Source organism: Myzus persicae, unplaced genomic scaffold, assembly GCF_001856785.1.
Source record: "Myzus persicae strain clone G006 unplaced genomic scaffold, MPER_G0061.0, whole genome shotgun sequence".
In the NCBI taxonomy this organism is placed as follows: Eukaryota; Metazoa; Arthropoda; class Insecta; order Hemiptera; family Aphididae; genus Myzus; species Myzus persicae.
The window spans coordinates 73,051-87,736 of record NW_019104064.1 but is presented as its reverse complement, the minus strand read 5'-3'; the positions used below and the strand labels follow the sequence as shown (position 1 = coordinate 87,736).

At 27.9% G+C, this 14,686-nt stretch overlaps 1 protein-coding gene and 1 pseudogene across 2 annotated transcripts; one reads left to right on the top strand and one right to left on the bottom strand.

The window, feature by feature from the left end:
• Positions 1-215: 215 nt before the first annotated feature.
• On the top strand, positions 216-7,327 carry LOC111038274 (ankyrin repeat domain-containing protein 12-like). 2 transcript variants are annotated; one of them, XM_022321311.1, is made up of 8 exons: positions 216-577; positions 4,140-4,296; positions 4,370-4,668; positions 5,472-5,915; positions 5,982-6,229; positions 6,309-6,521; positions 6,596-6,850; positions 6,919-7,327. In XM_022321311.1, exons 2-8 carry the CDS (start codon positions 4,283-4,285, stop codon positions 7,096-7,098), a joined length of 1,653 nt encoding a protein of 550 aa, XP_022177003.1. In that variant the 5' UTR covers positions 216-577; positions 4,140-4,282; the 3' UTR covers positions 7,099-7,327. The 2 variants fall into 2 exon arrangements, with proteins under 2 accessions (XP_022177003.1, XP_022177002.1); XM_022321310.1 differs by having other exon boundaries at positions 5,472-6,229.
• Positions 7,328-10,844: 3,517 nt separating this feature from the next.
• On the bottom strand, positions 10,845-13,506 carry LOC111038260 (annotated as a pseudogene).
• Between the last annotated feature and the right edge of the window lie 1,180 nt (positions 13,507-14,686).

Here is a 14,686-nt window from a genome sequence, read left to right as displayed (position 1 = left end):
GAAAATTATAAGTTATACCTAACCCGCTAACCGCAATAAATAATGATTTAAGTTTTTCTGTTTAGGTACTTCGAAAGTTCGAAATAATAATAACCTTGAGTATTAGAGTTATTATAGTGAGCCGCGATACCGATGCTCCTGGTGGTCGAATTTAATCAGGACTTCCACAATATGATACGCGATTACGCTTACGTAAATACACCACTTGGAACGTAACGGACAACCGTCACGGCTCACCTTTCGCTGACTGTACTATAACATTTTTGTTATCCATTTTTTTTACAGATGTTGACATGTTGTTATCATCATGTTAGAGATACCCACTAAATATAATTCGAAGTTGGTACAATTTATGTATTATATACTATAATTATATAATATTATACTTACTGCGTCAATACGATCAATAATAATGCCTACGTAAGTCCAGCTATCATAACTCCGATCGAATATTTTCATTTTTTCAAAACAGCTAGTAGCTACGCCTTTGCTTATTAGTTATTTTGTTTTACATAATATCGTACCTACTTAAACCGTCCCGATGTTACAACAACCATCATACCTACTATACTCGTCGGTAAGTACCTACGTATTATTATCTTAGTACTATAATATGATTTGATGTAGGTAGCCAAATCAAATATTATTGAGTATAGATGTATTTTCTTACCTGTTTAAAACATGACTGACATCCAACCAGTGACTGTAATGGACGTCCTAATAACTGATTATTGATTACATTGGTGTAAATATTTAAAATAGTGTAATATAATATTATAAATCTTAAAATGTGGTACCTAAATACCTAATGTTTAGAACATTACAGAAGCTAAGCTCTGATGTATTTGAGGTTAAAACGTTTGGTAATAATGTTGTAAATGCATTCCTGGATATTTGTTTGGGAAAATTATACGGAAAAAATATCCTTGGTATCTGTTTGGGTTGGAATAAACAGCAACAACAAATAACATCATCACTAGCGATCAAATTGAATTATTATACAATTTTATTTTTTGTTTAATACTCCATATTTTATTGTAACAAATAACTAAGGCTTGGATTTTTATGTTAATACATATTTTCACTATGACTTGAAACCTAAATTAATTTTGGGAAGTGATTTATTCGTTACACAAGATTTTTGGTAAAATGAGCTATATTTGATTTTACAAATTCTTACATACTTTGGTATAAATACATGTTTTTCCATATTTCACAATCATTCAATTTTTTCCCACATATTTAGACAATTGTACTGTTTTAACATGTTTTTTTCAGAGTTTAGAGGATTGTCTATTGAAAGCTTATAATAAATAAGCCAATACTTAATAGAGTATTTTTGACGTGGCTATACATATAAATTTAGTATAAAGCAATTTCACAACAGAATTTATTGGCGATCTTTTGAATTTGAAAATTTGAAAGTTAAAATTGTTAAAAATTGCAATTAAGATACCATGAACCATTAATTAGATAAATTAAATAAATAACAATTTTTTTTAATACATTAAAAGACAAAAAGTAATAACATTAAACTATAATATAGATTCATTTATATTTAATATACTATATAACAGGGATGGCAATCATTCTTCTAGTCATGTGTAACATTTTGTAATCAAAGTTCTGAAAAAAATTCTTGTGCCAGTACCTATTATGTGTTAACAGGTAAATAAACATTTTTTTTTCAGGATAATGGGGTTTTAAAAAAGTTCACTGAAATTAGTTTAATATGTGTTGTGTATTATTTTAATTTTAATGTTTTAATGAAATCTTTAGCATTTGCTTCATTCAATAATGTATTATTGCTATGTTATGATTTGAAATAATTAATTGTTTAAAATAAACTCACATATTGAGTTTATTTGGAATGAGCCACGTTTTTTTAAAGTACAACGTTTTATGTCTGGAAACAGTGATTATCAAATTTTTATAATAGATGGCTTTATTTTTTAGACATAATAGATAATTTTATGATTAAATAATTAAATAAAACATTTTTGGAAAATTTGGTTAATGTTGGCACGTTTGCAATAGGTTTTCCACCACTCCTGCTTTGTGATATGCACTATACTTTTGTAATGTATTTTAGTATATTTATTTGTTTAATAGCGTTAAAAAAGTAAGCACATAAGGATGTTAAATTATTATTCATTGTTATCAATTTATCAGCCTAGACTCTACAGATCAATTTATAAAACTTAAATATAAAATTATAAAAAAATAAATTATCCGAAAGAACAGTTTGAATAAATCATTACCTATATTTTATTCTTAAGCCATGTACCCTGTTCCAAAACTTATTTTTTATCAAAATATTTTAAGACTAGCCCACTCCCCCTAATTTAAAGGCCTAGTTATGCCTATGGTGCTGAAACTGTATTAAGAAATCCAAAACAAATTACTGCAACACCAATGTACTGTACATTTGATTTAATCATACAATTTAAAATTAAAGCTAGCAATATTGTTTCCAAGCAGATTAATTTTGCTTAGGCACTTAGTCTATATCTTTCTCTGGAATTAATGCAATTAATATATTACAGTTAAACCTACCTTTAAGGGACACTTGTGTGACCATCAAAAGAGTATGTTATAGACAAGTTTCTGGTCATGCTTACCTTTTTGTCTGGATTTTAAGATATTGTCCGTTAAGAGGGATGTCTGTTTTATAGGTATCTAAAGCAGGTTTCACTGAATTGTATTTTCTACTTGCAATGATATTTTCAAACTCAATGTTTTTGGAAAAAAATAATTTAACCTACTGAATTTGGTAGGTATTAATATTAAAATAATTACTTAAAAAACAATAATATCATAAAATGTACTAAGTAATATAGCCTATACGCAGACCTACTGTTTTCACTTAGAACTGTTTTTTCTATAAATACTCATCCATTCAAAATAAACTGCATGACTATTGAATGAGTGGTTCCGAGACAACATGTTTGATAAAATTTCCATTTTCACATTTATAAATATACATTCAAATGTCTTTAAACTATACATAGGAATACCTAGTTTATATTTAGGGAGTTAGTATTTGATTGGTCTCAGAATATCATTAGTCCTCTATAAAATATCCATGCTGTGCTTTTACATTCTGATGAGTGTATTGTTTTTTCAATGATGTGTTTTTTTATTTTTGGGTGTCATCACCTTTTGGAACATTAAAAATGCTTCGATTTTCTTTAACAGCATATTTTTTGATAGGAAAGTGAATTTATTTGGTATCTGAGAGCGGAGGGGGGGGGGTCTTAAGTAAAAAAGCGTCAGGAAACAAACAAACAAAATATTTAGGAATATTTGACATTTTTACTTTAAACCCATTTTTGAAAATATCGATTTTGTTTTTTATTGTAACTCTAAAAAATAACTTTATATACATGCAATTTGAAAATGTTTACAAAGTTCTTCATAGTTTGTTGTTATTTTAAATCAAATAAATTAAACTTAAATTCATAGTAATTTATTATGATGAAGTTAAAAATTTGACAAAATTCATCAAAATCTCTAAAGTTGCAAATTATTTTGAGTTAGAAATTCATCAAAATAGTCTATTTATATCTAAGTCTTGAGAATTTAATAAAAGATTCCCCCATATGTTTTCTTACATTTAACAAAATAAAAAGTTTAGTAGAAATCATATTAATTTTTTTACGGCCGTAAAAACATCCTTCGTTTTAGTATGCAACACTATCACAAGTACGTCATTGTCCAGATTCTTATGAATTTCAAATTTTATACTCCATAATATTACAATCCAGAATTGTATCGATTTTTAACTATCCAATTCCAGTTTTGTCTCGCCCTAAATTGTATTATCCAGGTTCTTACATCCCAGGTTTATACCCACTCCTGCTAATATACAGTCTTTGATCGGAATTGTTTTTTGTATATTATGATTTTATTTCATTGAGTTCAAAATTAACATCTCTATCAATATTAATCAGTTTTTTGTTGAACGAATATAAAATAGGTACCTATTAATTGTATAAATAATAAAATAACATATTGGTTTTTAAGTTTTGTGGAATGCTGTGTGAAACGTATTGTATTAAATAATAATTATTATTAAAAAATTATTTAACAATTTCGCTAACTTTTATTTTGTTATTAATAGTTTATTTTTATTTTAGATGCTGTGAACAGAGCTAAACAACAACAAATATCACCTAGAGTGATAAGTGTCACTAACTTACCAGCCCGGGCAATAATCAATATAAGAGTTTGTCTAAATAGAACAAGAAAACAGCCGAGGAAGGAGGAATAGAACTTCATCATGACAAATGAAACGTAATTATAAGACAAAAAAACAATACATTTTATATTTTGGATAGTTACACATCATATACAACCAATTTTTTAGGGATACTGTTGAAATTGAAGAAAAACCAGAAATATCCACCCAGTCGGTTTCCCAACAGTCAGCAAATGTATCGACTAGTGTACCAGTAGAGAGGTATGCATTGGCTTGTACTACTATGGAAACTGAACCCAGAGTTGGTGGCTCTGGTGCAGCAACTGATACTGTAACTATCTCATCAAACAATTCGACTGTAAAACCATTAAAAGAAACAGATGCTATCCTAAAACGGCCTCTAATTGAAGAAAACAAAGATGTTAAACCAAAAAAACACAAAGAAGATCATAACCAAAGTTCTAAAGGTGACTCGCTTTTTTTGGATTTATTATGATTTAATAAGTCACTTTGTACATTTATTGTTACAATACATGTTTATCAATAGGTTTAAAATGATCCTTCAATATTCAAATTTATCAAACAACTTATATGTACTAGCTTACAATGGTACAGAGTCATAATATTTTTAAAATGAAATAAAATAAAATTTTATGCCATATTGGATATAACTATATATCAAACAATTTGTATTCTATAAAATTCACTTTACATTTTTACATATGGTTAATATCATCTCAAATTATTTATAAAAATATTCATGTATGAATGATTAGAAAACATAAAGCAAAATTATAATGTTCAAAATTTGTGTCCATTTTTTTTTTCTTTAACGCTAGAAAAATATTGAATAAATTCAAAAAAAAACTTAAGATAAGCTTAATTTTTTTAATTAAAATGCATTCTTACATATTACAAATATTTAGCTAAGTAAACAGTTGTAGAAATTTGATATGCATTATCTGATTCTTTAATCACTAGTAATAATAATATTTTTCATAGTATAATATATACGATCTGTGTATATATGATCTGTAGAATGAACTTAGATACTGTAGGAAAATAGAACTATGTTGGTATTTTGATTTAATTATAAGTTATCATATTATTCATATAATAATATGTGATATACTATATTACTGTTTTGTGAGATTGAACTGTTGATTTGTTTTTGGAACCTAAAAGTGATCAGTCAGTGATAGTTCAACTCAGCACAAATCTCTATTTTATTATATAAGAAAAAGTATTATATATTTGAATTTATTTTTAGGTGAAAATGAGGCTTTTAGTCCTAAACCTTATAGTGATGATGATAAGTCTGGTGGTTCGAGGCCTTCTAATGCTGTCAGTCTTGGAGGTGGCCCTAAAGTACCTTCATTAAAAATTAAAATTATAATACCTTCTAATGATGGTGATATGAGTAAAAGATTAAATGGCAATAATGTTCACTATACAGCATTTCCATATATAGTACCATCCGAAGAGTCACCACTGGCATCTAGTCAGCCTAATTCACCAAAGTCTTTGCAGAAAGCGACTTTTGATACAGATGTAGAAGAGCAAAAATGTCATCAAACCAGAGTATTTGGCTTGTCTAACAGATGTATGAGTAACGGTAATAATGCACCCAGTCGTGGTACTTCTCCAATTGTTCCCAATGAACAGTTGCCTCAAATTACTTCACCAGCTGCTGTGGGAATAGATGCAGGATCAGGTATATTGTCACAGTCTGCTACTCATTCAGAACAGACTGAAAATGTATCGGCAATTATTTCTGAAGATGACAAACAGGTAACTACTTCTGCCGCAGCTACTGTAATTACAGCGTCTGATTCTGTTGCAACGGCTGAACTATCAGGGAAGGAACTACATCCTAGACGACGTAAATTGAAATCTAGATGTAATGAATCCAAGACTTGCAATTCATCTAATGCTAATATTACTGTGGGAACTAATCCGTCTGGCACAACCAGTGAACCTGCTCCGGTTACCAATTGCTATCAAATGTTTTTAGACATTAGAAAACAAGTAAATTTGTTAAATAATAATTTATTTGATTGCTGTTTTTGTTTTAATATGTTAGTATTGCTACTTTTTTTTTTTTTAGATTGATAAGAGACATAAAAATTTGTGTCCTGTAAAACCAAAACCACCTTCTGGATTTAAAGACTATCTGATGAACAAGCGTACTTATATTTTGGCTGGTAACTGCAATAGCCGTGTCGTAAATACACAATCCCCAATGCCAGCCAATTTGCACAAGCAGTTGAAAAAGCTTTTTATTGAACAAGATAAAGAGAGACAAAGACTTCATGTACAGGTTTGTATAAGTAGGCCTTAAAAAAAAAAAATGTATATAATATAATAACTACTAATATTTCATATTTTGTTTAGCATATAGTAGAAAAAGAAAAATTGGTCTTGAGTGTTGAACAAGAGATACTCAGGGTTCATGGACGCTCAGCTCGTGCATTAGCTAATCAGATTTTACCATTTTCTGTATGTACTATACTCAAGGACAATGAAGTTTATAACATTATGACACCCGAGGAAGAAAAAAAGAAAGATAAACCTACACGATCGCGTTACAATGGTCGCCTTTTGTTGTCATGGCTACAAGATGTAGATGATAAATGGGAAAAGATAAAGGTAATAATTTCAAAAATTATAACTAGGTATATATAAAAAAATATTTAAATATTCTATGATCACTAAAGGAATCATTGTTACTGAGACATCATAATGAGGCAGAGAGTTTACACGCTGTACAGAAAATGGACTGGGGATGGAAGTTAAAGGAATTACGGTTATGTGCCTATAGCTCTGAACCCAATATTGATGAAGAGCATGTACCGATAGTTCCAGTCAGCGACGATTTAGATCTCTTGCCTGCCTAACCTAGTTTTGTTATTTATTAACATATCAGTACAGTATTTTGACTATATGTTTGATATTAATGATTGTTATGCATTTAGATTAATATTTTACTTATTTTACTTACCATATATATTAATTACAATATTGGGAGTTTGGCCAAAAATTGTTTATTACTACCATTCTTTAATTAAAATTTATAATTTATTGATTTATACTTTTATGATGACATTAAATGTTTTCTCAAACCAATTGCTTACTTTTTTTAATACATTTTTTTTCACCAGTCATTTAAAATACAATAGTAACATTTTATACTTTCTTATTTTTTCATCTTTATGTTTATTATCAAAATTGTATAGACTTGATTTTAAATGTTCACCTTAAATATTTTTATTAATAAACACTGTACTTAGATGAGCGACACAAATAATGCATATAACGCATCACAAATATAATGAGGGTACCTCTAAAATCTTGTCTTAAGTTTAAAATTTAAATATATTTAAATAAAATAATTTAAAATAATTGATCCCTTGGTTAAATTTGTTATTGTTTTATTATTGCAATGATGCATTTTATGCTAGCCTGTGATTTTGAAAGTAATTTATGTATCTTATTAATATAATGTTCACTAAAAAGTTTATCTTTTTCAAAAACAGGATGACAGATACCCACTTTTTAAAGGGTTTTATATAGTTAACATTTGAAAAAAATTGGAATTTAAAAGAGCAACCACAGCACCGTTAATTTATTCATGTAAATAGTCTTGAGCAATATTAACTTACGAAACAGTGTAAACAGTAGCCTCACCAAATTTTACCAGACATTGAAGTAATGTATTTATATACGTAGTTTTTTGGGGTTTTTTTAATTTGTTCATTAACAATTTTTCAGCCTATCCAAAATATGAATAAATATTCTTTCGTAGAGATTTTTGTTCATTTTTATTTGATAATTACAAACTATTGAGTATTATCATCAAAAAAATAAAAACATGGAAATTACACTCCTCCCATCAAAATTGTTTCTTTAATTATGCAATTACCTTGGATTAGCCCGACCCTTTTTTATAAGTTATTTATAAAACATCATAGGCTAACATAACACATTTTGAGCAATATTACAAATGATTTAGTAGCATAATTACATGTGGGGGGGGGGGGGGTGTAGGTGTATCCTACCCATGACTTTTTTAAACTTGCTAAGTATATTTAAGTACTTATTTAACTACGAATATATTACTATGTATTTCTAAAAATAGAAATAATATTTATAGGTACTAACAAATATTTTATAGAAACCACACATAACAACTCAAAACCTCTATGGTAGCTATACATGACTAAGATCATATTACTTTGTAATAAACTTTAATCTTACTAGTGAAATATTGCACAAATATATTGAAATACAGCATTAGAACACATTTTGGCTAGCGGGTTATTTTTTTTATTTCAACGAGTTAAGTAAAATGATGCTATCAGAATTTGTCAATTTGCCGGTGGGACTCAGTTTCAAAGTTGTAATTTATAATTATAACATTTAAAACTTTGCCATTTTAAGTATTTTATGCCTATGCAGATTATTCATAAATTCTACTTGAAAAAAGTAAATTTTAAAACTTAATTAAATTGAATATAATGATTTATTTTAAATTTTAATATGTACATGCATTTATACTTGTACACAGTGCCGGATTTAGAGCAGGTGCCACCCTAGGCTCTTTTAAATATGCCACCCCTATCCCAAGAAAAAAAATGTAGTATTTATTACTCTTAAATCCATATTGAATCCATATTTAAAGTAGAAGTTGTTAAATTATTAATTATAAAATTCGATTCGCACATAGTCGTTTTCATCTTTTCTAAATCATGTTGTTGACCATTATCAGATGCATTCAAAGAAGACCTTGTAGCAGGTTTAAAGAAAGTACTTAGTTTAGGTATTTTATTTAGAATCTTACTCTCTTTATATTCTTTATCTTTGGCCCACTTTTTATTCTCTGAACCACTAAAACGTTTACATCCGTCACTCCTATTGAAAAAATGCTAATATTAACATGTGCATTATTAATTATTAAAATATATATTATGTTATTGTTGTTTTATATACAGTGTTGTAGCTAAACATAGAAATATATGGCTATAAATTAAACTTATAGCCTACATGTCTGTCGAAAGTGTTTGAGTCATAAATTATTCAATTACATTGTTTATATTGAATAAAACTATATTCAGACTTTAAAATACCTACAATTTCAGCATCAATTCTTAAATATATACTGGCTGACAATGACAAACAATAAGCTGAAATGAAGTGTGGATACATAATATCTCTAGCCAATTTCTATAGTTAATATATTATTTTGTTTTATACGATCTTAATTACTTTTATTAATAACTCATATGTACCTTATCATTATGAGAAAATTGATTTCGTGTTATTGACATTTTCAGTGACCGTGTAGGTTTTTTTTTTCTGAAATTGAAAACATCTCTTTGAAAATGAATCCTGGTTATAACACACTACATACAGAATTTAAATTAAATTTTTTAAAAGAACATCCAATCCAAAACAGATAATTTCAGCATGAAAGTCAAGTATATATTTAAATATCATTAAAAAGAATTGATGCTCAAATTGTAGGTATTTTAAAGTCTGAATATAGTTTTATTCAATATAAACAATGTAATTGAATAATTAATGACTCAAACACTTTCAACAGATATGTAGGCAATAAGTTTAATTTATAGCCTCATATATCTATGTTTAGCTACAACACCGTATATTGGTAACTCCTATAATCTAAAAAAGTTAAAACTTATATTAATTATACTATCAGAATTTAGTCAAAAATATGATACAAAAAAATATGTGTAAAACGTATGTATTGCATATTTTTACTGATTTTAGCACTTGATTAAATTCTTCTATATTATGTGACATGTAATGGAATATGATTTTACGAAATAACTATGCCAATTAAAAATATATTGGTATTACAATGTTTTTATATTTTATAATAATTTTCAAGTATTATGCTTAGGTTTATGGGTTTGTACAATCATTAATGTATAGGTATTTTAGTATTTCTGGAATTATAAATGTGATAAAATTGTCAATTTCAGAAGTAAAATAATATTTATAGCTTAATATACCAATTATATTTTAATGTTAATTATTACATAATATGAAAACTTAGATATAATTCAAAATAACAATGGTTACAAAAAACTGTTACGCCTACAATTCAAGTATTTTATTTTGTAATTATAAGTACAAATAATATTAGTTATGAACAAAAATATGTTCAATAGAATCTTTATTTAGGTACCTATATGCAAAAAAAAAAATATTACAAAACTAGCTGGTGATCTCAACACATAAGAACTTTTGTCCCAAAAAACAAAAATTATACCAATTTTAAGAGTTGTAAGCAATACGAGTATTGTAAGTATATAATATGGTTGATCTATTATGTAATATAATAACAAATTTACATGAAATAAATTCATATCTGAAAACCTAACCTAACCCAAAATTGAAGTATTTGTTTTATATTTATTACAAATCTAATTTCAGAGTTCTATTATTTTTTCATCCAACACTTAAAAATATTTTCGAATCATTGTTATTTTTATACAAAAAAATACAGAACAAACAATATCACAATTTTCATAAAATGTAAATTAAAAAATGTATAAAATGTATGAATATGTACCAAAATATTAGACATTTAATATATGCCACTCAATTTAGTACACATTTAAATCTGACCTTCAAACTTTTTCTTCTTCTTTAGTCTTGATTTAGGTATTTTAAGTTGTTCTTCTGATTCATCATTACTGTATGGTTCTGATACGCATACAGCTAAATTATTACTATACTGCATAGCATAATTGCCAGTAGCTTCAACTCTTTCCAACTGTTTGATCTGAGCTTCCAACAAAGAATTCTGCCGTTTCACATCATTAATGTCTTGTCGGTGTCTATCATTTTTGATTTTCATAAGTTTTATGTATTCTATTGTATTTGATAGTATCTGTGCACGGGTAACAACTTTATTACCGTGTACTGGCGGAATTGAATCTTTGATAATTTGAAAGCAGTCTTTGATGGTGTCACGTCTTTGGCGTTCTGCAACATTGTGATTGCGCTTCCTCTTTGAACTCCCCTTCTGCACAATGCTTGCACATTCATCACTAGTCATCATCTTGAACCTATATACTATCCAATTTACTCTTTTGGTGACAAATCTAAATAAAACAAATCTTAATTAATATAAAAATATGTAACAAATTAATATAACACATATAGCATATTGGAAAAGATCATTACTCAAGAATACTCCTTGATCTTTTTGTGGAGGGAAAGTAAAATATTTGATGATACAAAAAGAAATAATATTGCATATTATAGAACTTAGTATACATTTACAAATAATAATCATTATTTGGTTGTGTAAGAATATGTAAAAACAAAAGTATAATAGTTTAACAATATTATGGTTAAAATCAAAAATTAAATAAATATCAGTTATCATGTATTTTCATTACTTATGTGAACATTGAATAAATATTAATAATATGGTGGAATGATTCGGTTATATCCTGAAATTCTTTTGCATACAATGAAAGATATTGATAGGTACACAGTTTTAATACTAGTTCTATAATTTTTCTATAAAATCACACACGAATGAGACAAATCATACAAGACACAAACAGCAGCATTTGTAGGATTTTACTTTGGACAAGGTTCTCACTATAGATTAATCATAGACCCATGGAAAGAGGGGATGGCTCTACCACTTCTCACTCTATACTTAAACTAGTGGATATTAATTTTTTATAAAACTTATTCTGGTGTATCTTATATAAACCTGTTAAAACTATAATAGTTTCACTCGGTAAATAATACAATTTCTGTGTGGTATATAGTATTAATCAGTAATAACAAAATATTTACAATATTATTATAAAACTCCCCTATGTTTTAGATTTAAATACTTCAGTTAAAATACATAATAATTAATAACTGTGATACTCATACCCAGTACCAATCACAGTCTCTATAGTCTCAAAAAATAGAACTAGTTAATTCTCAGTCATTTATTGGTATAGTATTCCATATTACATGTGTTAAATTGAGTATATTTGCTAAAGAGTTTAATTATAATATAATCAGATTAATTTTTTTATTACTTTTTGTATTGTGAATAATTACAAATGTATAAAATGTTTCTGTTAGTAATTTAATGACAGAGTAACTTTTTCTTAGGTCTAGAAAAGGCAACATTAGCTTACTTAGCTTTATTAAAATTAGAAATATCTAAAATTGTGGACAATAAACAACAAATATTGGAGGATATGCAATCAAATAATTTTATTAAATTTCAAGGTTCTGCACTTGATCAGCATTGAAACCATGAAATAGACTAAATCATACATAAATGCCCTATTTATACTAAACTTTAGTAGAAATGGGGCATTTAGTAACTAAAGAATGATTAATTAATATAGAAGAAAAAAATTAATTGGATGTTAATTTTAAAAAACAAGTTGTATGTTATTCTTATTTGTATGAAAATTATATTTTTTAGGTCATCTTATATATTAAAATGTTTTTAAGTGTGGACACTTGCAATAGTAGGTGGAAAATCATTGAAAAGAATGATTTACAAAATTATGAAAAAGTAGTTAATGACCAAGTTTGATTTTATACACTTAATAATTTAATATTTTCTACAAAGCCAAGAACCTTTTTCAATATAGGCTATCAACAGGACAATTTTTGGTAATAGCATGCACATTAATTGATATCTAGTTATAGTTTTATAGTTCTAGTATTATAATATTTTACAATTATGTACATAATTATTAATCTTCTCAATAAAATTAGTATTTATAAATGACTATTTAGAAATGTTTATGGAGGGAGGGGATGAGGATTTGGCCATGCACATAACACTGCAATTCCATTTTTTCATATCGAACCTGAAGGTAAAGAATTAAAGGCATGAGCTGCAGTAAAATGTACTACAGCCCAAAATATGATTCTGTTATAACACAATATAAATATATTAAAACACTAAAGCTGATTTAATTTTGCCTTAGGAGCCTGTCTTGTACAGCGAACAAAATAATTAGACGAGCCATTGTCTATAAGAGTGATAACACCGAGTAACAGTTTATATACTTGTTGATATACACAATAATGTAAGCATTCTATAGAGACTAGAGTAATATTGACAATTAAAGTATATAATATAACTAAGTGCGTCCATAATAATTTGGTTGTCTACTTACTGAATGTTCTGCGGAGAAAATATTTTGATAAATGCGGTTGGTGCACTTGTACACCGAACGGACCGAAAACAACTGTACTGTGAGTACAATCTAAGGAATGCATACGCAGAAATCGTCCCCACCTAAATGTTGTCACTCCATCACTTGTTTGACTCGATAGTTGTTTTAAATTTTCCATCCGCTTTCGTGTACGCTAGAATAACTCAGCCTTAGAACAGATATCGCAGCATTCGCAGCGTAAACCTTACACCCATGATTGAAATATACAAGGTTATTGCATATATACCCCCTCTCAATCAAATATTCGATGATAAAAACAAAAATGGCAGCGTAAAGGGAGACAATAATAATCAATTTTTATGCAAACGTATTTTTCATGATAAGAAAAATTGATATTTGTAATTTGTGATATCCTTTTATGCAGCCATTTTGTTTCAGATGATAACAATCCGAGTCGATATGCAATGACCTGTATATTTCAATCATGCTTACACCCCAAACATTATATTGTGCGTTGTGTTTACATTGGATTATAATAAGAGTTACATAACAGTATTATAAAAGTATCACATGCCAATGTATACTACACATAATATTATTATATGCAATCAATCAATCTTTCTATCTTTTTTCGTTTTGCGTCACTTTAAATATTGCTTATGTGGGTACCGATTACAAACCCTACACAAAGTAGGTATGTATTTTAAGGGCGGGTGGCGATCACGACATCGCAGGACCACAGTACGTGACTCCAGGGCGGTGGACTAAGGTCCAGCCCACGAAATCATCAATAGGGGCTAGCAACGCCCTAAAGCGAATTCTGTTCTTTCTTTCTCTTTTCTGTTTGTTTTACTTGAATATAAGCACCCCGAGCTCCGCTTCCTGGTGGATATATACCTAGCGATATGGAAAGTCCATTTGGTAGAGAACAGGGGCGCAAAATAGTGTGTCATTGGTATATCTTATTTATTTGTATATGTACACAATAAACGATATGGACCGAGCGAGAAGCAATGCTAACAGCAGTTCCTCCCTCGGTTCTCGAAAACAAGTAAAAAAAGAAAAGGTATGTGTTTCAATAATTTGGCACCTTTTGAGTGACACAGTATTTATGATGGGTAATTGTATTTCGCCGACTACGCGTCGATATCGGCTTCGCTTCAAGCGCTGTGAAATTGTTTTAATATTATTAAATTTATTATTTTCTATAAAAATATATATTATACTTAAAAGGTTATTTTTTTAAGGGTAACTAATAATTTATTGCCACTCTAATTTTTTAAATATTTAATTAAAAAAC